This window comes from Periophthalmus magnuspinnatus, chromosome 17 (assembly GCF_009829125.3).
Source record: "Periophthalmus magnuspinnatus isolate fPerMag1 chromosome 17, fPerMag1.2.pri, whole genome shotgun sequence".
Lineage (NCBI taxonomy): Eukaryota > Metazoa > Chordata > Actinopteri > Gobiiformes > Gobiidae > Periophthalmus > Periophthalmus magnuspinnatus.
In genome coordinates, this window is record NC_047142.1 from 2254574 (window position 1) to 2281325 (window position 26752).

The 26752-nt window shown below is 39.9% G+C and overlaps 1 protein-coding gene across 1 annotated transcript in view; it reads left to right on the forward strand.

Annotated features, from left to right (window-relative positions):
- LOC117385348 (adenylate cyclase type 1-like) overlaps positions 1-26752 on the forward strand; it is a 92701-nt gene that overhangs the window by 31814 nt on the left and 34135 nt on the right. Inside the window, exon 4 of the mRNA XM_033982648.2 lies at positions 12502-12613. Within this exon, the coding sequence (XP_033838539.1) occupies positions 12502-12613 (112 nt within the window). The remainder of the gene's footprint in view (positions 1-12501; positions 12614-26752) is intronic.

Below are 26752 nucleotides of genomic sequence, written 5' to 3' on the forward strand. Positions count from 1 at the left end.
TAGAGTGCAGACAGGACAAAGAGAGCACAGACAGGACCCACAGAGTGCAGACAGGACAAAGAGAGCACAGACAGGACCCACAGAGTGCAGACAGGACAAAGATAATGCAGACAGGACCCATAGAGCGCAGACAGGACCCATAGGGTGCAGACAGGACCCACAGAGCGCAGACAGGACCCACAGAGCGCAGACAGGACCCACAGAGCGCAGACAGGACAAAGATAAGGTCCAGTCTGCATTCTCTTTGTCCTGTCTGCACTCTGTGGGTCCAGTCTATGCTCTATGGGTCCTGTCTGCACTCTATGGGACCTGTCTGCACTCTGTGGGTCCTGTCTGCACTCTGTGGGTACAGTCTGCGCTCTATGGGTCCTGTCTGTGCTCTATAGGTCCTGTCTGCGCTCTATGGGTCCTGTCTGCATTATCTTTGTCCTGTCTGCACTCTGTGGGTCCAGTCTATGCTCTATGGGTCCTGTCTGCACTCTATGGGTCCTGTCTGCACTCTGTGGGTCCTGTCTGCACTCTGTGGGTCCTGTCTGCGCTCTATGGGTCCAGTCTGCGCTCTATAGGTCCTGTCTGCGCCCTCTGTCTGTCAGATCCTCTCAGTCTTTAACAGTTTAACACAAGACTAAACCCACGTCTTCTCCCTGGTATTTAACACAAACTGCACAGGACAATCTTGGCATTTTCTTGTTCTTTTCTTATGTTTTGTGTGATCTATATGTTTGTTTTTAGTTTTGACTTTTATGTGAAGCACGTTGGTTCAGCTGAACTTGTTTTAAATTTGCTGTAGAGACGAACTTAAATTGAATTGAAACAACAAATCTGCACTTCTGACCCGTCTCCAGCTCAGTCTAAACTAAAAAATCACAACACTACTACTATTCTACGACTTCTACTATCAGATCTGTGCATTTACTTACACTTATCGTCCGTCCGTTTGTGTAACCCTGTGTGCCGCTCTGCTCTCACTTCAAAATGAACAAGAAAAACAGCTCTCACATCTTTGAGTAACTTGTGAAAGCTTAATTAATATTTCATAACTCCCTTTTGGGGTTTTGAAAAGTCGACGGGAGTCACATTCCGTCCCAAACAAGCTGGCGGCGACAATAAAGTTACAAAAAGAATTAAAATAGTTTTGGCTGGCGTGTTCTGGATGAAATCAGGAGAAAATGTGGGATTAAACAAGTGGACATGTGCTGTGTGGGCCGATCAAATCTATTTGTTATTTCCAAGATCATTGCTCTATTGTTGGATCCTGCTTCCCACCACCTACGGCAATTAAACCGTGTTGATTTTAAACGCACCGTCGCGTTATGTGTCTTGACTGGACGGGGACAGCAGCAGCAGCAGCCAAGAAAATAAAAATTTAAAGGACAGATCTGATGTAAATTGGCTCTTCGTGTTATATTATACTTTGTCCTCAGCGTTAGCGTAAATAGCTGTTAGCTTACACAATTTTTCCATGTATTTTGAGTAAATCGTGTCTTACCCCAGCGCAGAAATGTTGTATAAGCAGCTCTAAAAATAATTCCACTGGATACTGTCAGGATTTTATTGTCCAGTGATGAGTAAGCACGTGTTAGCATGCTAGTTGTTGTCAAGCCCATCGTCGAGAAGTTGCACACGGGCTTCCTTCTGTTATTAATCAATAGACGAACGTTCCAGAACCCGGGATAACAGACCCGCCGTCGACTCCGCTGGTCATTCTTAGCTTTCCCGTCACGGCAAAACTCGCAAACGCTTTAAAATTGACTTGTTTTTCACGTTTTTGAGATCGTAAAAAGCTGCTGCAGTTACTATAAACTCTGTATGAACCGGTCACATCCCGCGGTTCTTACGTGTGGCTCTTTGTTTCGCTCCAGTTCGGAAATGTTGTGTCGCCGTTTATCCCAAGATAAATGTAGTGTAAGAAGAATAAGTGTCGAAGAACAACAAGAGATTGAGATGTGCTGCTGATTGTTTTTATTTATTAGTTGTTATTTACCTTTGTGTTGGTAAATTAAAATACCAGTTTGATGTCGTGCTACACTGTTAGAAAATACCTTACAATAGTGTGAATAAAATATTCTGGTTGCTACAGTGACACGATGAAGAGGCGGGGCCAGGAGCAGAGAACACCTTATATGGGTGTGGACAAAAAGTCAGTGGGCATTTCTTTTTTTTTTTTTACTGAGGTATTGGGTTTTAAGCATAGACGTCACCCACAGCGACGAACGTGGAGCTGAGTTCCCTATTTGGAATTACGACCCCAAGTATCATAACGACCAAAGAGCCAATCCGAAGCGAGGTTGTTGAAATAATGTCCCTTCCCGCCCGTTCCCGGCTAAACCAGCCCCGCGGTGCTGAGCTAAGCTGCCAATCAAACCTGTTGCTAATGCTAACTGGAGCGACCTCAGGGAAAGGAAGTGTCTGATTTGTCTCTTATTATTCTTCATGTGATACAGACACTGGTTTGAAGGGTCTGCAGCTCTGGGGCTGAATAGAATGAAGCAGGAATGAACGGCCAGTTTTCCTTTTTTTTGTTTTTTTGTTTAGATAATTATTGTTTTTATTTTATTTTTTATGTTTTATTTATTAGATTTCTTTTTATTCCTTTTTTCTCTCCTTTTTTTGTTTAGATTATTATTATTTTTTTTTTATGTTTTATTTATTAAATTTCTTTTTATTTATTAGATTTCTTTTTATTCCTTTTTTTGTTTCAATTATTATTTATTTTTATTTTTTATGTTTTATTTATTAGATTTCTTTTTATTCCTTTTTTTCTTTCCTTTTTTAAAATTATTATTATTATTTTTATGTTTTATTTATTAGATTTCTTTTTATTCCTTTTTTTCTTTCCTTTTTTTGTTTAAATTATTATTATTTTTTATGTTTTATTTATTAGATTTCTTTTTATTTATAAGATTTCTTTTTATTCCTTTTTTGTCTTTCCTTTTTTTTTTTTTTTTTGAAGAAACACAATAGATCACTTTTTTTTTTTTTTTGCTCACCTTAATTTGCCTTAAATTATTTCTTCTTTTTGATGGAAATTCAGTTTGAAATTACAGCTTTTCTAATGCAGTGGTCGACAACAGAGACACACTTTATATTATATGTGTGTTTAACATTTTAAGACCAAAATGACGATTCTAACAGCAGCAGTTACAGAGAGAGAGAGGACAGTTTTTCAATAGAAAGTAAATTGGAGCCAGAGTAGCGGGTTAGCCATGACTATTTATATATTCAGTCTTTTTTAACCTTATACAGGACACTTCCCCCACTTTGCTTATTATAACTGCAGTCTGTGTGTGATTGTTGGTGGTGGGAGGGGCTAATGGCGCAGATTGGCAGCCTCATTTCCGTCAATCTGTCCCAGGGCAGCTGTGGCTACAATGGTATTTTAACACCAGTGGAGTGAATGGATAATGTTTTGTAAAGTGCTTTGGGCGTCTTGAAAGGCACTTTATAAATCCCAATCCATTATTAGATCGATAATACTGCAGTTTACGAAGGAAATAATCACGTCCATATTTGAAAGTGTTTTACTAAATCACAAAAAACACATAATCTGCCCTTTTTAAAATGCACATAAACCGTTACCTCTAATTAGGATGACACCTCGGGAGACATTTATCAGTTTATCCGCAGATATACAGCGCTCCTGTCAGTTTGGGCAGACGGCGGCCCACGTCCAGACCTCTGTCAGCTGTCCGGATGAGAGGAGGCAGAAGAGCAGGATGGACAGGACCAGAAAGAGAGAAAGAAAGAGAGAAAGAGAGAGAGAGGGAGAGAGGTGACTAATGCCATTCACACCCTGCCATAGGACACAGCAGTCTGGGCACAAGCACCAAGTCATCACTGCTGGACCCGGAGGAGGGTTTGGCACACGTCCGAAAACCAGAACACACAGAAGAAAATACAGGAAAAATATAGATGACGTGAAGTTAAAGGTCAAAATGCAAAACTATAGTTAGTCCTGGTAACGTTAAATACCAGAAACGGCTTAATAGGTGAGTAACCACAGTATTATAGTTGTTTTTTTCTGGGTTTCATAGACTGTTTATATAAATGGACGTAGCTAACCTGCTAGCCACCGCGTTCCAAATAAGACGGGATCACGGGCGCACTTCCAGCTCCATCGACTCGACCACGACAATTCACTTTCTATTGAAAAACTGTGTCCTCTCTCTGTCTCTGCTGCTGTCAGACTCATTTTGGTCTTAAATGTTCATATTAACCCTCTACATGATCCTGGAGTTTATTTTTTTGAATTATTTTGAGGTTTGTTTTTTTTTGTCATTTTGAGTTTGTTTTTTGTTTTTTTAATTTTGAGGCTTATTTATGAATTTATTTTTGCAATTTTTAGGTTTACTTTCTTTTTTTGAGTTGTTTTTTTTTTGTTACTTTGAGTTTTTTTTTTGTTTTTTTTTAAGTTATTTTGAGTTTTTTATTAGTTTTTTTTTTGTTATTTTGAGTTTTTGTTTTATTTTTTTTTTATTTTTTATTTTTTTGGCCTCTCTGTCTCTGCTGCTGTCAGACTCATCATTTTGGTCTTAAATGTTCGTATTAACCCTCTACATGATCCTGATGTCCATTTTTTTAGTTATTTTGAGTTTTTGTTTGTTTGTTTTTTGTTATTTTGAATTTGTTTTTTTAAGTTATTTTTACTATAATTTTTGTTTGTTATTTTGAGGTTGCTGTTTTGTTTTTGTTTTTTTGAGGTTTTATTTTATTTTATTTATTTTTTGCAGTCCCCTCTCTCTGTCTCTGCTGCTTCAGACTCATTTTGGTCTTAAATATTCGTATTAACCCTCTACATGATCCTGGGGTTTGTATTTAGTTATTTTGTCCGTAATTCAAGATATGAACATTAAAAACAGACAAGAGCCCTGACGTTGCTCCCACTGGCGCTAGCAACATGTTTCATCGACAGCTTTGTTCCGCGCTCGTTTCCTGCTAAAACGAACGCGATGCAGCTGGGATAGCGGTTATGATTTGACAAATTGACCTTTATTTTGTTAAACGTTTAAACTGTCTGTGTGTAAATTGTGCGTGTTATTTTGGATGTTGACGTTGAGGGATTCTGTTTCAAAACTCAGCGCTACTTTCTGTATTTTTCTTCTGAACTTTCCTTCCACAAACTGCTCTTAACTGATGTAAAACTATGATAAATATTTACTACAGGTACTATTTCGCTAAAAGTACTAATAACATGCAAACCTGTCAGATGCACTTTAAACCTTTTTGAGACTTTTTTTGTCTCGTCGGAGAGTGCGGGGGCTTCCAAAAACAAACGTATCATTCTCATTTTAAGATATAAAAAATGGATGTGAGTGCTGGGAGGTTACACGATGCATAATGCAAAACATTCAGGAAGACGGCTGGGTAGAAGGAAGTTTCCATATTTGGACGAGGGGAAGTGGGCAGACGCGATGCCAGTTTTGACCGTCAAACCGCAAACTGCAACAACTGAGGACGGCAGTTGGAAAATGTGCACGATTATGATTCATTTAGGGAGTTTCTTTTAGATCGTTGCTAATGTCAGTGCTAAATATTTGTGTGGCGTTAACAAAAAAACCCCAGTAGCAACGCAACAAGCTTCATTAGCTTAGCACTAGACTAGCTAAGAATTCTCGCAGCAAAGCAGGAAAACTCAAAGTGAATGTCGTTTTACTTGTTGTTGTATAAAGACGTGGATTAAGCGAGTGTCAAATGAAGTTAAATGAAGCTAATTAAGGCTAGCGCAGTCATAGCGGCTAATCTGGAGCTGAGTTTCATATTTGGAATTCCGACTGCGAGTATCATAGCAACCGAAGAGCCAATCAGGAGCGAGGCTGTGGAAGGTGAAGCCGCTTTCCGCCCGCCCCGCTGGTTTGGCTAAGAGCGGGCGCTTAGCAACGCTGTCAATCAAACCAGTTGCTAACGCTAGCGGGAGCAAACTCAGGGAAAGAAGGCGCCTGATTTGTCTGTTATTAATGTTCGTATCTTGAATCAGCGACGAAATAACAGTCTATGGTTTTAGCCCGATAACATTACGTCATAAACATAAACTGTGTGAGTCATATCAGTCCAAATCTGGAAGTAAGAAAATAAACGTGACTAAAACTGATTTTTAAAAGAGTGTTAAATATAACGGTTTAGTAAAATGAGTAGTGTAGCCTAGCATATGCACTTTAAAGGTCCTATATTACACATAATCGTCTCTATAATGTTACCGCCTCAAAAACAGACCTGGAGTTGTGTTTTGTTTCACATCTCCAAACTTCAAAACGCTCCGTTCCACCTTGTGATGTCACGAAGTTGTAGTTTCCAAGCTAACAGCTACGTTTTACCTTTAGTTCAGTGGAGATTGGCAGTTCCAGTTTTGAAATGATCCCAAAATGATTCTAGAAATGAAGGTGCGTGGAGTTTAAAAACACAACGGAGCACTTCCTGTATCACCACATGATGACATCACAAGGTGGAACAGAGTGTTTTCAGTCCAAATATCCGCCAAACTCGGTGTATTTCTACTCGCTAACAGACAAAATCACAACATTTAAATGCAAAATCTGCTTTAGGGAACAGTTTATTTCGATTAGACTTTTAGACTTTGATACTTTTTCGTTGTAATACCTCATTCGTCCAGGAGGGGTCCATCTTTGGTCCGTTTGGCCGATGTTTCGTTTAAATCGAGACTTTTCTGCTAACTGTACGGAAGGCATTATCGGTTGTTCATAAGCCTACGAGATTTTAATGAGAAATTGTGGAGGATTTATTTTTTTTAGGTATTTTTTCATCGTCTTTGTCTTTGACTGGAGTTAGCTTGAGCGCTATTTTATATTTTATCGCTAAATTGTGAGAAACATTGAAAAACTCATCCGTAAAAATGCAGGGTTTGTGTGTTAAACGTGTGCGAATGAAACAAAACAAAACAAAACACAACTCCGGGTCTGTTTTTGACGAGGAAACATCATCATAACGTGGAAAACAGCGTAAAATGTTCAATCAAAACCGTCTTCTTCAGGTAACAGCGTGACCTTCTTCTTTGTTGCGAGGATCTGTAGGCGTCGAGCGGCTGACCCGGTCCGGTGGCGGTGACAGGCCCTTGATGGGTGCGTTTTGCCCCCAGCGCTCTCTCTCCTCCAGGCCTCCACCTTGATCCCCGTGAGAATGATCACACATCTATTTTTAAATCACTGCTTCCACTCGCGCCGCGGTACAGCAGCACATGATTTTCCCCTCGCTCTCCGTGTCGTTCTTTTGGGACAGGGAATTTCAGGTAAAGACTATTTTGAGTCAGAGAATACTCCAGAATAAAGACCGATTTTGGGGTTTTTGATGCCGATTGTTGAGAAAACAAAGCTCTGACGATATTTTTGGGTCGATACGTCAAACCGATTTGGATTATTTCAGCCGGTTCTTTTCTCAGACGAAGGTTTAGTTTGTTAGTTTCGTGTTTGTGCTGCTCACTAGCGCCTCACAGTGGTCATGACCTGATGATTTAAACAGGCTTTGGCGCAGTTTTCCTAGCGATGGACGACAGCGCCATCTGCAGTCTGACTTCTTCAGCACAGTATCCCAGGTGTGTGAGCGTGAAGAAAAGCTTTGGCTAACATTACGTTAACATTACGGTTGCTAGCTAGCTAACAGTCAGATTACGTCTATGTATGTCAAAATGTCATATATTACACAAAATAGATTCTTGTAGCTTTAAACCATGTTATAAAGCTGTTATCTCATCAAAAACAGACCTGGAGTTGTGTTTTTTCCACATCTACAAAGCTCAAAATGCTCCGTTCCACCTTGTGATGTCATGACGTGGTAGTTTCCAAGTTAACGGCGACCTTTTACCTTTAGTTCAGTAGAGATCGGCAATTCCAGAAGCTGAAATGATCCAGATGATTCTAGAGATGAAGGTGTGAGGAGTTTAAAAACACAGCGGAGCACTTCCTGTTTCACCACATGATGACATCACAAGGTGGAACAGAGCGTTTTCAGTCCAAATATCCGCCAAACTCGGTCTATTTCTACTCGCTAACAGACGAAATCACAACATTTAAATGCAAAATCTGCTTTAGGGAACAGTTTACCTCGATTAGACGTTTAGACTTTGATACTTTTTCGTTGTAATACCTCATTCGTCCAGGAGGGGTCCATCTTTGATCCGTTTGGCCGATGTTTTGTTTAAATCGAGACTTTTCCGCTAACTGTACAGAAGGCATTATCGTTTGTTCATAAGCCTACGAGATTTTAATGAGAAATTGTGGAGGATTTTTTTTTTTTTAGGTATTTTTTCATCGTCTTTGTCTTTGACTGGAGTTAGCTTGAGCGCTATTTTATATTTTATCGCTAAATTGTGAGAAACATTGAGCGGATTGTTGGAGCGGGGAGTCTCACGCGGCTCAGGCTGGCACAGAGCCTAGCATATGCGCTGCAACCAAACCCCTCGGCGATATAGTGCATCATGCTGTATTAATTTAATCAGAGCCTCATTTACATATCAAAATGCTCCTGAGGAACCGGAAAAGTTTTAAAACGAAAATGAAATTCACCTGCAAATTTTCACCCAAGGCTAACGAGCTAAACATGATAAAAGACTCTGGTAAAAGTCTATAATATCTACGCTTTAAAGGGCCAGCACACAACAAACCTGCAGATTTAGACTGAGTTCTTCTCTCAAACTGAAAACGCTCTGTTCCACCTTGTGATGTCATCATGTGGCGATACAGGAAGTGCTCCACTGTGTTTTTAAACTCCACACACCTTCATTTCTAGAATTATTTGGGTCATTTCAGCCCCGGAATTGGCAAACTCTGCTGACCTAAAGGTAAAAAAACGTAGGTGTTAACGTGAAAACTACCACTTCATGACATCACAAGGTGAAACGGAGCATTTTGAGCTTTGGAGATGTCACTTAAACTTGTGTGAATGAAACAAAACACAACTCCAGGTCTGTTTTTGAGGCAGTAACAGCATTAGAAAGTGACTTAAAGCTGCACGAGTCAGTTTTGTGCGATATAGGAGCTTTAATGTGGATCTTTTATGCTTGTGTTTTATTCTTAAATGCACTTTTTTTACCTTTTTTTTTTACGTAAACGCCAAAGAGCCCTACAAAATAATTCAAATCCCTGTGGTATTTCTCGTGTGTGCGTCTTGAATCTTTTAATACTGTCAGATTATCATTTCTATCTGCTGAAAGTACAGATATTTCTTTAAAAATACCCACAAATGTTCATACGACTTCAACCCTCCTGCAACTTTCCTCCGTGGAGATGTTATTTGCTTCGTTTGGAATGTTCCACAGTACAGCATTAAACATATTTACCCCACAAGGCCACGTTACAGGTCAGATCTGTGGAGAGATTCATTTTTTTGTAAGAAATCAGAACACTTTTTTTGTATAATATAGAACCTGAGATTTTAGTCTTTGTTGATGCCTTATTAAAGATCCACTGTGTAACTTTTCCGATGCTTCTCTCCATGGAGATGTCGTTGCGTCGCCTGGAATGTCGTTGACCTTTTCTACCCGGAGACAAACGGGTGAATAAACAGATCCTGCAGATCCTGCTTGACCTTTGTAGATAAGTTTAATGCCATATTGTGGGACATTTGAGCAATAACAAAAGCAATGACATCTCCATGACGACAAGCAGACCCGACATCAGAAAAAGTAGATTTATTCATGTGATAGTTTTACTTTTACTTGAGTATGTTTTGCCCTTGTATCTGTACTTTTACTTAAGTAGATATTTTCACAGGATATTTTTACTTTTACTCGAGTATATTTACTTTTTTTGCTCTTGTAAATGTACTTTTACTTAAGTATATCTTCTCATGAGATATTTTTACTTTTACTCGAGTATATTTACTTTTTTTGCTCTTGTAAATGTACTCAAGACTCACGCAAAACAGAGAAGAAACACGACTTAGTTTAGATTCAAATTGCAAAACTACGATAGAAATGGAATTACTTTGTCAGTGAACTTCAACTCATTTCAAAATGGCCGACACACTGACCTGAACAGCCCAGCGCCCGGATGGACCCTGGACAGACCCTGGACAGACCCTGGACAGACCCTGGACAGACCCTGGACAGACCCTGGACAGACCCTGGACAGACCCTGGACAGTGTCATCTCCCTCTGAATTAACCACAGACGTATAAAACTGCTCACAAAATAATAAAACACGTCTAAACATTCTAAACAATTGCATCCAGTTTGTATTTAACCCTCACGCCGTCACGTAGCTCAGTCTTTCCTTTTCTTGAGCCGTTACAGTTTTCACAGGATAGAAATCTGAGTCAATCCTTGGTTCTACAAATTAAATGAACAATAATCTTAAAATGTGACGCTCATTACAGCTTCGATTATCGGGATTAAAGATTATATTCATGCTCAAAAACCCATTTTAAATAACATTTTACCACTTACACGCACCGTTTTCTGTCATGTTTCTCAACGAGGCGCTTGGCTGTCGCGCTATGATGACATCACATGTGCGACTTCAAGTGACTAATGCATTACCCGTGTGCTACAGCGACACCTACTGGCTCGGCAGGACATTGCAACCACTTCTTGTAGGGTCCGGGTCTTTTTACGTCCTTACAGTGGCAGATACTTGACTGATAGTTACAGTGGTAGTTATTGTGGTACTTCCTGTGGTACTTGTGGTGGTACTTATACGGATACTTACCGGTACTTTGGTCGGGACTTAAGGCAAGTTTATTTGTATAGCTCTGTTTAAAGAGAGAGAGAGAGTTATACACTGTCTTGCTCAGTTTAAGAACTTTCCCACTACTTTACAAAAAACTTTCCTGTCACTTTACTTTGTCTAATAAAAGTCCATCAGTCCATGTTTCTTTTGTCATCATAAAATTACCATTAAAGGAGAAAAGTGCAGAATAAACCCCTTTCAGTCACATGCACAGATAAACAGAACCGTTTGAGTCTGGATTTAAACATTGTCAAAGTCGAGGCCTGAGTCACATCTTCAGACTGTTCCAGGTTTTAGCTCCAGAAAACAAACACTGATTCTTCATGTTTAGTCCTGACTCTGGGACCAGCAGGAGGTCGGTCCCTGAAGTCCTCCTCATGTGAGATGGTTCATGTGGCTCATGTGGGAGATGTTCTTTGGTGCTGGTCCATGGAGAGACTTGTTCACACTGAGCTGCTTTAAAGTCTCTGAGCCACAGGAGCCACAGGAGCCACAGGACACATGTGTGAAGTACTTCCTGGTTCTAGTCCTGACCCGAGCAGCAGTGTTCTGGATGTTCTGGATGTTCTGGATGTTCTAGATGTTCTGGATGTTCTGGATGTTCTGGATGTTCTGGATGTTCTGTTCTGTGGCTCGTTTGGAGAGTCCAGTGATCAGGACGTTACAGTCGTCTAATCTACTGGACACAAACGCAGGATAAGTCTGAGTCTGGTTTTGACAGTTTACCTTTGATTTTTTACATGTTTTTAGATGATAAAAAGCTGCAGATGTTACTGATTTGTTGTGGCTGTTAAAGTTCAAGTCTGAGTCCATTATTACCTCGAGATTTCTCTCCTGAGTTGAAGGTTTTAGAGAGAGAGTCTGGAGGTGACGCTGACACTTTCTCTATGTTTCTGTGGGACAAAGACGACGACTTGAGTCTTGTCTGAGTTTATCTGGAGAAACTTATACAGTATAACAACAGCGGTACTTTGTGGTACTTAAAGCGGTACTTATAGTGGTACAAGAAGTGGTACTTTACACTAATAGTTATTGGTACTAGTACTGGTACTTGTAGTAATATGTTGTGTTTATTATAGTGTTGGTTACAAAGGTGTATATTGACGGGTGTAGTCATTTGACATATGACGTACTGGCAAACAAAAGTACCACAGTAAGTACCACAGTAAGTACCACAGCAAGTACCACAGTAAGTACCACAGTAAGTACCACAGTAAGTATCACAGTAAGTACCACAGTAAGTACCACAGCAAGTCCAGGACCCTATTTTAAAGTGCTACCTTATATTTTTATGTTTGACCGGCTACATTTACCATAATCTAATGCACATGTGTCAAACTCAAGGCCCGGGGGCCAAATGCGGCCCGCCACGTCATTTTATGTGGCCCGCGAGAAATTAAATTAAAAGGCATGACTGTCATTTTAAAATAAGCCTATACTGTTTTAATGTGTGCACTGACAACAAACTAATGAGATTTTCCCAGCAAGTGAGAGAAATGAAGTGAGAAATATTTGAAAATAATCGTCACAAAATGTTCATGAAGAGGAAAATTGTCGGCGTGGAAGGAAGTTTGGATGAAGAAAGGTGAAGGTGAATACAAGTTTGTGCTTTGAGGAGAAAAACCTGTGTGTTTTTTGTGTTATGAGGCGGAGTCGGTACAATCTACATTGACATTCAGTTACATTTAGTGATATTTACTCTGCCGCACAGTCACATGGCCCTTCATAACGGCCATTTTACTGATGTGGCCCTCGGTGAAAATGAGTTTGACGCCCCTGATCTAACGTCTCCTTCTTCTTCTTCTTCTTCTTGTGTCTCTTGCAGCATCCTGTTCGCCGACATCGTGGGCTTCACCAGCCTCGCGTCTCAGTGCACGGCCCAAGAACTGGTTAAACTTCTCAATGAGCTGTTTGGAAAATTTGATGAGCTCGCTACGGTGAGTTTAAATCTGAAATTGCGGTCATGGTTAGCATTAGAGTCAGCTTTCTCCCCCCCCCCGTTTCCTCCTCTGACGGTTCGCTATTGTCCGGGCTTCCGGCACACGCCACGCTCGCCGCAGCTTAGCGTGATGTCACAGTGGATACTCGGGCGCATATGATGAATAATATGATTATCTCCTGGTTCATTTTTGAGGAAGTTGACAGACCTCTGTGATCTGGGTCAGATTTATACACTCTTAAATCGAGCGTTTATGTGGAATATCTGAACGCGGGGACTTTGAGTTTGAGCGCGGTCCAGTGTCTCTTTTAGTCTGAAGAAAGAAGAAAAAACATTTTAACTCTCCATCTGTCAATATTGTACTCTTTGTGACTGCGACGCTAAAAATCTACGCAACTTTTACTGTGAATTTTGCCACTCCAGTTTGCCAAACACAACGCTACAACACTCCAGAAGTTTAGACTCAAACTTTTGGAGTAAAGTGTGTGATTGTTGTGTGATTGTTGTGTGATTTTTGTGTGATCGTTGTGTGACTTGGGCTGGCAGAAGGTTGTGCCACTGTTTATGTAATCTGGCCTCTCTTACTTACACTCGGCACATGACCTTCAATCCACTAATCCCCGGATTAAACTCACTCTTTTCTGTTTTCATAGAAGGTTTCCTGGTTGTTTCTCCGCGGCGCGTGTTTGTTTAGGAGACCGTGTTTGCTAACGCCGCAATAAAATGAGATTAATTAATAACTAAATTAAAACAGGACGTGGCTCGGTTGGTAGAGCGTTTGTGCACTGATCTGAAGGTTGGCGTGTTTGAATGTGTGTGAATTGTTTCTTGAAGTAAAGCGCTTTATAAAAATGTGACTTTTATGTTCCATACATATCATTTTCTTGCTGCTTGTTTACAAAAGTTGGAGTTTGATTTCCAGTTCTAGTTGAGCTAATGACAAGTTTAAATGTGTTGTACAGTCGTCTCTTGTTTACGTTCTAAAAATAACCCGTAATAGGTGAAATCCGCGAAGTATCAGCTTTATTTTTTACATTATTCTCTCTGTTTTTGTCTGTAAAACCCCTCACCACACACTTTATACACTTTTCTCACACAGGCGTTAACATTTTCTCACATTTCTCTCTCGTTTAAACTCTCTCAAAGTTCAAACCTTCGTAGGCGTCTTTGTCGGTGCAGAACGTTTCATCGACATTGTGGGTTTTGTCGGTGGAGAAAACAAATTGCAAACGTACAGCACTTCAGAGTCACACTGAGATCCAACGTTTATGTAAATTTGTCTGAACACATTCTGTACTGGACAGGAGACACGGCACGGAGGAGACTGATGGACAATGGTCTACAGTCCAACAGCCAATCAGGACGCACGACACAATGGTCTACAGTCCAACAGCCAATCAGGACGCACGACACAATGGTCTACAGTCCAACAGCCAATCAGGACGCACGACACAATGGTCTACAGTCCAACAGCCAATCAGGACGCACGACACAATGGTCTACAGTCCAACAGCCAATCAGGACGCAGACGATTTGTTTGAATAAAGTGCTCGAATACAGAAATTGTGTACCGGCCCTTTAAGGCAAAGCTCTTAACCAATCGGCTTCTCTCGACTAAATCTACTTCCTGGTTTGAACAGTTTGCGTCTCTTTCGATCTTGTTCACGTCTCGTTTTCAGTTTGACATCAGTCATTTTTTGCCAAGCTGTGCGTCGAGAGTCTCGTGGCTCAAAACGATCCAAACTCGTCGGCGAATGTTGTCGTGCCCCTCGCCACGACGCCGCTCTGTCACATGCGCTCGGGCAGGAAGTGGCAGGCTGCGGTCAGCGACTCTTCTCCTCCGTACACACACACACACACGCTAAAACACGGAGCCGAACAGCGCCCCCACACCACCTGGCCGCGCTCCGGGCCTGCAGGCAGCTCGGGAACGCCGCCAGGAACCCACTGCTCGGCCGCAAACAGACAACTTTCTCTCTCCGCCTGTGTTTTAATTCACACAACATGAGGATCTAAAAGCAGAGACAAACAAACGGCTCACAAAAAATGTGCGTTTGCCCTTCTGGATGAAGTTTAAGATGGAGAGCGGCTTTAAATCTTCAAAACTACAGGAAATAATACTACTAATAATAAAAAATCTAAATAAAATAAAATAATAAAATAAATAAATACAAAGTAAAATAAAAATTAATAAATACAAAATAAAATAAAAATAAATGAATAAGTAAATAAATAAAATGTAAATAATAAAATAAATAAATAAAATAATAAATAATTCAAAACTATGGGAAAGGCTGATGCCACCATTTTGAGGCAGTAGTTAGTTGCAATGATATATTTATTTAAGTTAAATTCTGTAAATTCTGATCAATTCAATAACCTATTTGTAAATTATAATTGTCAGATATTGGGCTTTGCTGATGTTTTATGAGTTAATGAAATAAAGACACTGGACCTGATTTTTTTCATCTTAAAAACAGATCGTTTTCATTGTATGTGTTTGTTTTAAATGGCTCATAGTGGTACAAAGTTATTCCTCACTTTCTTAATGCACATCCTGCAGCCTAATTAGTCAAAGCAATTTTCTGGAATGTAAGTCGCTCTGGAGTATAAGTCGCACCAGCCAAAAATGCAGAATAATGAAGAAAAAAACATATATAAGTCACATTTTTGGGGGAAATAGATATTAACAGTTAATCAGATAAATAAAGCAGAAAAAACAACGAGTTTACTCTGGATCTCACTCCAAATCAATAAATCCACTGAATTCTTCGTCCTCGGTGTCGCTTCTGAACAAATCCACCAACTCCAGAGGAAGATGAAGCGTCGTTAGATGAAAAATTACCAGGATGTGACATTATATATTTAAATAATTTCACATATAAGTCTCATCCCCCGGACAAACTGAAAAAAGTGACACTTATCGTCCAAAAAATACTGTAGTCTGTAAACAGTGGTAGAATGTAACAAAGTAAAAGTAGTGAAGTACTGCACTAAAGCACAATTTTAGGTATTTGTACTTTACTTAACACAGATTTTAAAGAGCAGTATCTGTGCTTTCTACTGGGCTGAAAAGTAAACACAGTAAGTTATTTAAGTTTAAATAAATCTTTATCAAAATTATTACATTTGAAGCTTTATTAGATCTCAAAATCAGCTCGAAATACTTTTACTTTTTACTCTTTCAGTACATTTACGTTACTCTTTCAGAGGCCAGAGTGGACTTTTATATCACGCTAATGCTAACAACAACTAGCATATGGCAAACGCACGAGCACGTCCTGGTTTTTGGCCAATAAAACCTTTATATTTAGATGCAGAGAGTGCACAGAGGTCTCATTTTGACCCTAAGAGCTGCTTTTATAATAAATCTGAACTGGGACAAGACAGATTTAACTTATGACATCTTTTCTAGTCGTTGTTCTTGCACGTTCTGTTTCATACTCAAATGAAACTCATACAATGAACAAAAAAAAGTGAAGTGCTTCGGTGTAAATCTGAACCTCGGGGCTGTTCTGTGACTCTTTGTTCTTTGTCACTGCTCCCAGTTCTGCTTGTAATTGTGACCGTCCACTTTGTAACTTTCATGTCCACAATGAGACGATTCAAATGAGGCCAGATGAAAGAAATAAGCAAAACGCAATCGCCCACAGTTAAAACAAAGCACAAAAGAGCAGGAGTGGAGCTCGATAGCACGAGGCGAACAGTAGCCCCCAGTCAGAACTTTTAGCATTGAATTGATTATTGTTGGTGTGGACATTTTGGACATTTTCCTCGTTGAAATCCATGTCCTGACCGGTCCGTACTGCCGTTGTGTCCTTGGGCTTCGTGTTACGTGTTAAATGTGCTGTTTAAGTGAAAGATCGTGGGTGGACAGAGGAGCCGATCGCGCAAATCGGTGACCCGCTCAGCCAGAATCACACACTTTAACAAAACTTTACAAAGACGAGTGGATCTGGAACCATATTCTGCCAACCTGATTCCAGTTGAGCGTGATTGACAGGTGGATTAGCCAATCAGAGAGAGGCGTAGTCGGTTCTTGTCAAAGCAAAACGTGGCGGGTTAAAAGTGGAAAAGGAAAGGCTAAAAAACAACATGGATTTCTGCAGCGCTCTCTCTCTCAGTCTCGCTGTTTGCGGATTTTTTTGTGCAATTTTACATGTTTTTTTATGAGCGTGCATTGTGTTCTGCGTCCTGATTGGCTGTTGGACTGTAGACCATTGTGTCGTGCGTCCTGATTGGCTGTTGGACTGTAGACCATTGTGTCGTGCGTCCTGATTGGCTGTTGGACTGTAGACCATTGTGTCGTGCGTCCTGATTGGCTGTTGGACTGTAGACCATTGTCCATCAGTCTCCTCCGTGCCGTGTCTCCTGTCCAGTACAGAATGTGTTCAGACAAATTTACATAAACGTTGGATCTCAGTGTGACTCTGAAGTGCTGTACGTTTGCGATTTGTTTTCTCCCCGACAAAACCCACAATGTCGATGAAACGTTCTGCACCAACAAAGACGCCTACGAAGGTTTGAACTTTGAGAGAGTTTAAACGAGAGAGAAATGTGAGAAAATGTTAATCCCTGTGTGAGAAAAGTGTATAAAGTGTGTGGTGAGGGGTTTTACAGACAAAAACAGAGAGAATAATGTAAAAAATAAAGCTGATACTTCGCGGATTCTGCCTAGTGTGGGTTATTTTTAGAACATAACCCGAGGGACCAGTGTAAACAGTTTTTTATTTAAGTTAAAAGAAGTGATATATTTTATTCTGAATGACATGAGACTTTACGAGACAAAACTCTGCATTTGAGCGACTCGTGACATCGATGAGGCTGTGGTCAGATCGTCGGACGTTCAGGCGAAGGTCTAAAGCCTTTTATGGTCCGGTTCCAGAACCTTCTGGATTTGAACAGCACAAGGCGACAGAAGCAGCGTGCAACCAGCGAATATGGGCCATTAATGAATAATTTCTTGGATTGTAAAGCGACTTGGAGCGTCTGGAGAAGGTTTATATAAGAAAATGGATTATTATTTATTTGTGGATTAATTACATAAAGATATTCACTTAAAAATATGTAATTTAAAGGTCAGAAATTAGCTGCGTGAAAATCCCACCTAAACTTTTGCCATCAGTTCTAATTCCTGGATGATGATAATGTATTTTGATAAAACCCTGATTCCCTAGTTTTCCGTTGTAGGGAGTATTATACCTTTGATGACATAGGCCAAGACAATAAGTACTGAGATGGTAGTGATTTTTTTTTTTTTTTTTTTTTTTGTTATCCACTTACCTGTCAATTCAGAAACCACACTCTTTGACAAAACTTTACAAAGACGAGCAGATCTGGAGCTGTATCCTGATTTCAGACGGCGTGATTGACGGGCGGATTGACCAATCAGAGCGACGCATGGTCCGTTTGTGTCGATAACAAACATGGCGGCTAAAGCTGAGTAAAAAAGGGGGGAAAAAATCAACATAAAAAGCTAAGAAACAGCACAGATTTTGCAGAATCAACGCCCCAAACTCAAATTTATCTCAGGTAAAAAAATATGTATATTTTGTCTTGAATATTATGACTTTTTTTTTTTTTTTTTTGATCAAATTTTTATTGTTTACATAATAACAACAAAAACACAATATCCCCCCCCCCCCCAAAACAAAAAAACAAAAAAAAAAAAACAAAAAAAACAACCCAAAAAAAAAAACAAAAAAAACAAAAAAATTACGAGAATTTTTGAGAGGATTTTCACCGTCTTTTGTCTGGTTCTTCTGGATTTGATCAGAATGTAGAAGGAACTGGCCGCTGAGGCAAATCACCCCCTCCTACATGATCCATTATTTTTACATTCCACGTTTCTAAATCTATATATGAAATGTTTAACTGGACATTTTGTTTTTCATTTCACTTCGGCCCAACAGCACGAAAAACATCATCCAGTCCCCTCTGAGTTTGTTGTGTGAATCCAACATGAAGACGCTTGGACGAGCTGTACCGTGTATTCTTTTCCATGGCAGAGTCTCCTCCTCCTCCTCCTCCTCTTCTCTCTCCATCCATCCCTCTCCTCCACACCTCCCTGTATGCCAGCTCCCAGACTCCTCCGCTCCCTGTGATTGACGGGCGGCCTGTCTTTTATGCCCCCCCCCCGCTCACTCCTCTCTCCCGCACTCTCTTCCTCTCTCGTGTTTCCATTTTTAGGAGTCTAATGTGTTTTTGGACTCAGACTTTGGTGTTCCTCTCTCGCTCGCACCTACTCGAAGAGCTGTGACGGCGGCCGGCTCTGACATCTCTGTTTGTCTAATAATAATTGTTGTGATTGTGTTGAATGTGGCGGAGACGTTCAAGCCTGCGATATTTCATTCACAGTGCCATAGTGCCGTAACAGCTTCCAAATGAACTTTCCGTTTCTTGATTAAAGTGGCTGTTATGACTAAACAAATACCACTTCTTCTTTAAAATGCCCTGGCAAACCTGGTGCTATAACTGTCATGTATAAATATTTAAAGACGAGGTCGTTACAGTGGTTTATGTTGTTGCTTCTGCTTGTTTAGCGCTGCTGCTGCTACGAAACAACCGTCAAGTGTTGTTCCCTGATCTTATGCACTTCACCGACTAAAATATTACTCAATCAATCCAAAACCATGAAGGCTAACACTTTATACCTATAACCTACCACACACTCCAGGATTTTTTAGTCTTAAACTGTTTTAAATGTGCAAAAAAAAGCGCAGACACAAGGAGAATCGGGTGAGATTTATAGTGCAAAAACTGCAGTGGGATATGGCAGCGAAGGGACCGCACGCCGCAAGCTAAAAGTTGTGAGCACTTCGAGTTTAGTCACAAGTTAAAACTGTGTTGTTATTATATGTGAAATGTGGTGCAGTGGTTCAGATAAACGCTTTAAATGCACAGAACGCTGGAGATAAACGACGCAGGAAGTAGAGTCGCTATCGCTAATCTGCAGCAGCTTCAGCCTGATCCTCGCTGCGTGGATCCAAACAGACGCACACGAGGCTCTTTTCTTGCCTTTTTACTCTTTAAACAAAGCTTCAAACTGGGTCTTTACGTGCAGAGGTCAAATTCTAACAGATAATACGGACAAGAATGTGGCAGTTTACAACTTTTCAAGAGCTGAGAAACAAAGTCGCCTCATTATTTTCACTATTTTCTGAGTTTGCGTCTTGCTCCTCTGGGTCCGTCTCCGTTTGCCGTTGACGCGCTGTTTTATTGGCTGTTGCCGTGGTGATGTTTTGTGGTTACGATGTGACAGATCAGCTTAGAGTCGGCGCCGCACACGAGGAGGGCAGCGGTTTAAAAATCGCAAGAATAACTTTGGACCACTGCCGACCGTCGAAAATGAACTAGTTTGAACTGAAATGAACTGTTTTTTTCTGGCTTTTAAGACTGTAAACATCTGGTACGCCTCGCAGAAGTCGGGGAGACGTAAACCTAAAACCGGCAAATGATCTTGTAGCGTGTGGGGCTTAAGGTGAGATAATGCATTGTAGTTTATCATAATTCCTGCAGCAGATATGGTCCATGCCTCTGTGTCTATCTTTGCATTTGGTTCTTTACATTTCAGTGATGGTTTATTTCATTTTTGGATCAGACGTTTGCTCAGGACTCTACAAAATCCTAAATTATTCAGTTAATGAATCCACTAATGTGTAAATCTTTTAAAGAAATTAGATTTATTTTCAACGGGACAAGAGGTCGGTTTTCAGTCTAGTCTTAACTCTATAGCGTCGGATGCTATCGTCGCCGTTAGACTCGCGGTTGTGGACTTTCCATTAACGTAACTCCACAACCAATCGTGCTTCTTGTACGGTAATGTGCTTACGTCGCCCTCGAAGACGACCAATCAGAGCGCAGGTGCCGTAGAATAAAGGAAAAAAATAAAATAAGGATGGATAGAGGTGTAAAATTGAGGAAGTCGTGTGAAAAATGGTAAAAGTACAAGCTGATACCTCCTTTAACGTGATTTTTATGGCGAAAAAACGAGCGTAGGTAGGAGTCTAGGCTGTAATGGTCTATAATGTGCTCAGTCCTTAAAGGGTTAAATCAGGGGTGTCCAAACTTTTTTCACTTTTTACTGAAACATTGTACCTTTAATAAGACTTGGAAAAATATTTTTAGGTCTGTGCCACAATGCAGTGTGATGTTATCCAGAATCTCTTCAGTTTGTAGAAAAAAAAATTCTTCTTGATCAGTTGGGCCAGTTTAGGAGGAGGCGTGAGGACCAACAAAAATTGGTCTGAGAACCGCATTTGGCCCCGGGGCCGTAGTTTGGACAGCCCCGGGTTAAACTGTGTTAAAGACTGAGAGGATCTGACAGACAGAGGGCGCTGTTCCATAGTCATAGAAAAAAAAAATCATGAAAAAAAACATAACAGATGATTGACAAACATGACGCACGGCTAAACTGATGTATTGTTGTTAAATTTAAGAAAAGTTTATTTAATTCTAAGACTAATGAGCCACGTTTCTGTGAAATAAACCTGATGACACGTCCCACACTTACATCGGAATATTCTAACACAATCTTCTGACAAATAAAAACACTACAGTTCTCACTAAAACCCTTAAACGAACGCTAAGGAAACGTTAATCACAGAATCATTTTACAGCGTCTCAAATACAGTTGATGCTATAAATACAAAACGCCGCCTGACGAGCAGGTGCCTGGATCACTGCGGCGTCCCGGTCGTCTCCCGTCAGTGCGGACCAGACTAAACCCAAACCAAACACAGCAGCCTGCCGCCGTGTTGACGCTGGACTCGTGTAAAACTAGTGACTAAATAATGAATTCAGTTTTCACACCAATTTAACACCTGGTGCATTGTCTCTGTGTCTGAGGCTGTTACATAATAATAATGAGCAGAGCATTAGACCTGCCACGATACGCACGATATCGATATGTTTAATAATACTTATACTACTACTTTTTGGTGTTTTTGTGTATAAAATGGCATTTGCACAACGTTTATGACTCGTTATAGAGACAAACAAACAGCTAAATCTGTCGTTTTGCTGTTTATTTTATTGCAGCTCATATTTGTTTTCAAGGATTCATTGATAAATATAAATATAACATGTAGGTATCTGTACTTTAATAATAGGTATTTTAATATTTTTACTTAAGTAGATTTTTCAGGTGATACTTTTTATTTATTTATTTATTTATTTGCTCTGGTATTTGTACTTTTACTTAAGTTGATTTTTCATGTGATACTTTTACTTTATTTATTTATTTTTATTTATTTATTCTTTTTTTTTTGCTTTGGTATTTGTACTTTTACTTAAGTTGATTTTTCATATGATACTTTTACTTTATTTATTTATTTTTATTTATTTATTTTGCTCTGGTATTTGTACTTTTACATAAGTAAATTTTTCATGTGGTATTTTTACTTTATTTTTAAATTTTTTTATTTGTACTTTTACTTAAGTGACAGAACAGAAGTATAACATGTAGGTATCTGTACTTTTAACTTTTACTTGAGTACATTTGAGAGCAGTATCTGTACTTTCTACTCCACTACATTTCTGAACAGGACTGAAAATTAAAAGTATTTTTATTCTCGTGTGAGACGTGCTGAAAAGGTTGAGGGTTTTATTTTTAACACGTTCACAAAAAATATACAAATAAAAACAACTGGAAAACAAGTGATTAAATTGTTTCTGTTGAACAAAATTCTGCACAAATCTACATCAAAATCACCACATTTGAAGTTTTATAAGACTCAAAATCTGTGTGAAATACTTTTACTTTTTACTCTTTAAGTACATTTTTAAACAGGTACTTTAATACTTTTACATAAGTCAATTATTCATGTGATACTTTAACTTTTTTTTTTTTTTTGCTCTGGTATCTGCACTTTTACTTAAGTAAATTCTTCATGTGATACTTTTACTTTATTTATTTATATATTTATTTTCTCTGGTACCTGTACTTTTACTTAAGTTGATTTTTCATGTGATATTTTTACTTTTTTTTTGCTCTGGTATTTGTACATTTACTTAAATACATTTTTTCATTTGATACTTTTACTTTATGTATTTATTTATTTATTTATTTATTTATTTAGCTCTGGTATCTGTACTTTTACTTAAATGGATTGTTCATGTGATATTTTTACTTTATTTATTTATTTATTGTTCTAGTATCGGTACTTTTAAGTAGATTTTTCAACTGACACTTTTTATTTTTTGCTTTGATATCTGTACTTTTACTTAAGTAACCGAACACTTTCAAATCAAATATGACTTTCCTCATAACATTGTAATGATTTATTTGTACAAAAAACACTGAACGTCCAAGTTTTTTTATGTTATAATTTGATGTTTTGGGTTTTTTTAAGACTATTATCCAATCAGAAAGCAGAATTAATGAGTGTGTGTTGCTTTTTTCACTGCTGAAATCCAGTTTGAACCTAAAAGTCCTCTCTCTGATGTGAACGGTCTTTACATAAACCAGCTCCGTGAGTGAATCTGAGGCTGGGGCTTTACACGTCGATAAAAAACACGTGTTGTGAGTTGTTTTGTCTGTATTTATTCAGCAGTACGGCTTTATTTCACTTCAAAACTCGCTATAACGACAGGCCTAACTAGCATGCGCGCTTTCCCCGTATCTGCCGACGCTAATGAGCCTACAGATTGCATACAGCGGTGGAGGAGTCACATGGTGGAGGTAATCCCGCTCTGAATCAGATCCTAAGCCGCGCAGTCCGATTAGCGCGGGAGAAGTACAGGGCGAGTGTAAGTACGAGGGCTTTCCCGACGCCTATAGCTGCAGATTCTTTACATGTATTACCTTCAGCCTCTGTCCTCACGTACCCCCACCAGGTCAGGAGGACACGGGGCCACCTCAGGTCAAACTCCGACGTGTTCTGTCTGAGGAGAAGGTCAATAATTAGCTTTTTACTATCAGTTTGTGAACTTTAGCCTTATTCTTTAAATCGCTCATGTTACGCTGTTTTTTGATGTGTTTTCTCATTAAAAACAGACCTGGAGTTGTGTTTTTTTTTATTCATTCACACGTTTAACACACAAAAACCTGCAGATTTAAGCTTCGTCGAGGTCTTCGCTCGCAGAAAACACTCAGTTCCACCTCGTGATGTCATCATGTGGCGATACAGGAAGTGCTCCGCTGTGTTTTTAAACTCCACACACCTTCATTTCTAGAATCATTTGGATCATTTCCGGCCCCCGAATGATCAAACTGTACTTGAAAACTACCACTTGATGACATCACGAGGTGGAACAGAGCGTTTTAAGCTTTGGAGATGTAGACAAACTAAAAACACATGTACTCAAATGTGTGTGAATGAAGCAAAACACAACTCCAGGTCTGTTTTTGATGACGTAACAGCATTAGAACACGACTAAAACCTCACGAGAGTCAGTTTTGCGTAATATAGAACCTTTAAACTACTGCCCAGAGATGTTTTTTTTATTGAAATTCATGACGAGTATTTAACCGCAAAGCCTCAATCTTTTCAGTTTTGTTTATTCATGAGTGATTCTGGATGTAATTGGCTCCATGTTCAGCGGCAGGAGGAGCAGACGACACAGAAACTGCACTGTCTTTTAAACTATATTTGCTTTAATCTATATTTGTTTTTTAAATGTATTTTTAGTCATTTTACACTGTTTCATTTTGTATTGTACTATTTTGGTGTCTTGATGTGCGGCGACCTTGAGAGGCGCCTAACAAATAAAATGTATTATTATTATTTAAATTTCAGTGTTTTTACCCCTTATCGTGCATCGTGTCGTGCGTCCTGATTGGCTGTTGGACTGTAGACCATTGTGTCGTGCGTCCTGATTGGCTGTTGGACTGTAGACCATTGTGTCGTGCGTCCTGATTGGCTGTTGGACTGTAGACCATTGTCCATCAGTCTCCTCCGTGCCGTGTCTCCTGTCCAGTACAGAATGTGTTCAGACAAATTTACATAAACGTTGGATCGCAGTGTGACTCTGAAGTGCTGTACGTTTGCAATTTGTTTTCTCCCCGACAAAACCCACAATGTCGATGAAACGTTCTGCACCGACAAAGACGCCTACGAAGGTTTGAACTTTGAGAGAGTTTAAACGAGAGAGAAATGTGAGAAAATGTTAACGCCTGTGTGAGAAAAGTGTATAAAGTGTGTGGTGAGGGGTTTTACAGACAAAGAGAGAGAATAATGTAAAAAATAAAGATGATACTTCACAGATTTCGTTTATCGCGGGTTATTTTTAGAGCGTGACCCTGAGATAAACGCTACACGCTAAATCTGCTAAATTAACTGAGCTAATTGTATTTAAAGCCCCACCGTGTAACTCTTTATCCAAAAATAGACAAAAAAAAAAAAGATGTTCTTCATTTCGGACGGTTTTATTGCACAAAAAAGTTGAAAAAAACATGTGTCTATACTGTGAGTTGGCTCGCATCTCCACAAACCTGACTGTTACTCGGCCCGTCTCCATGGAAATGTGGTTCCTTTGGCTTTAATAAAACTTATTTCCAGGGAGAATGTTAACGCCTGTGTGAGAAAAGTGTATAAAGTGTGTGGTGAGGGGTTTTACAGACAAAAACATAGAGAATAATAAAAAATAAAGCTGATACTTCACGGATTTCGACTTTTGCGGGTTATTTTTGGTCGAGCGTTCGTCCACTGATCCACAGGTTGGCGGTGCGATTCCGGCTCCCGCAGATGAACGCTGTTGTTGCCCCTAGCGTCTGCGCACACTGTTGTACGTCTGTGTGTGTCTGTGTGTGTGTTTGTGTGTAAATGCTGAATACTTCCTCGGTGTAAAGTGCTTCTCTGAGTGCCCTGAAGGTGATAAAAACTCTATATAAAGCACTTACCATTTACCGTAGTCAAACTAAACGCTAAACACCTGAAAAAACACGTCTTCTCCTTTAACGGGACATTATCGGGAGCGGCCGGAGCGCGGAGTCGCCTCATAATCAGAAGGTCGCTGGATCAAATCCCGCTTCAGAGTGCTTGTATCCCAAACAGCTGTCCGGATGAAAAACAGAACTCGCGCCGTAAATGTCTCCGTTGTGTTTACGTATCTATAAACACAGACTCCGAGAGACACAGAACCGTCTCGTCTGCGAGTCTTACGCCGTGTACCTTCGCGCGTTCCTTGATATATTCCCGTCCCCTCTCCGCCGGTGTGCGCCCGAAGAGAGAGCGTGCGCGTGCTAGCTTTACTCCCATGCCTCCCGCGTTAAAAATAGAGCCTCCATCTTGTCTCGAGCCCACCGATGTGCATAATTATGAGTCTTTGTGCTCCTCACATGCGCGGCCAGTGATCCCATTACCTCCATGGAAACCGAAAAAGGGCCTCTACGAGACACGGGGAAATGAATGCGTCGCTCGTAGCCTCTGATAATGGTTTCTATTTGTGAGCGTGTTTTTTCGAGGGATAATCAACGCGGAACATCTTCTCGGGAACGTATTGTGAAAACGCAGCCGTGTGTTTCCACGTGGGTTGAAATGGACGGGCGAGGAGTAGAAAACATGTTAGCGGTGGACAGTTAGCGCAGGTGTACGAGAGGCTAACGGTGCGACGCGACAGGGCAGAAGATTCAAAGTTGTTTTTTCAGACTTGTTTTTTTATCTGACAGAATCCAAACGTGTTATTGTCTTGACGTTTTTTCGCAGAGATCAGTTATGAGCTGAGCGAGGCGTAGAGTCGTCCAGGTGGGATTCGTAGTAGAACTGACAGAATTGAGTTTTTCTTTTAGTACTGAGGTGTTTTTTTTACGTGTCAGGTCAATGAAAAGGCGGGTCGTCTTACGTAAGAACGGAGGCAACAAACTCAAACTCACAGCGGGACAAAACTAAAAACTGAGACAGATTCACGGGACAAACTCGATATTTATTTAAAAACTGACTGCACCTTTTCATGCGGAGACAAATTAAATTAAACACGTAAAACAAATTCATCTTAAACGCAAAATCTGGAACAACTCGAGCTCGATATTACAAACATCTGAGAAATTTAATCCGAAATAAAAGACGCATCAGGAGTGTTCGTTTCTCATTTAAATAAAAAAAATAATGTCTCTCTCTGTGGCCTTTCCAGCTCCTTTTTAAAGTAAATATTTCTTCAAAAAACAATAAAAAAATCTATAATTTCCTTCACTGAAAAT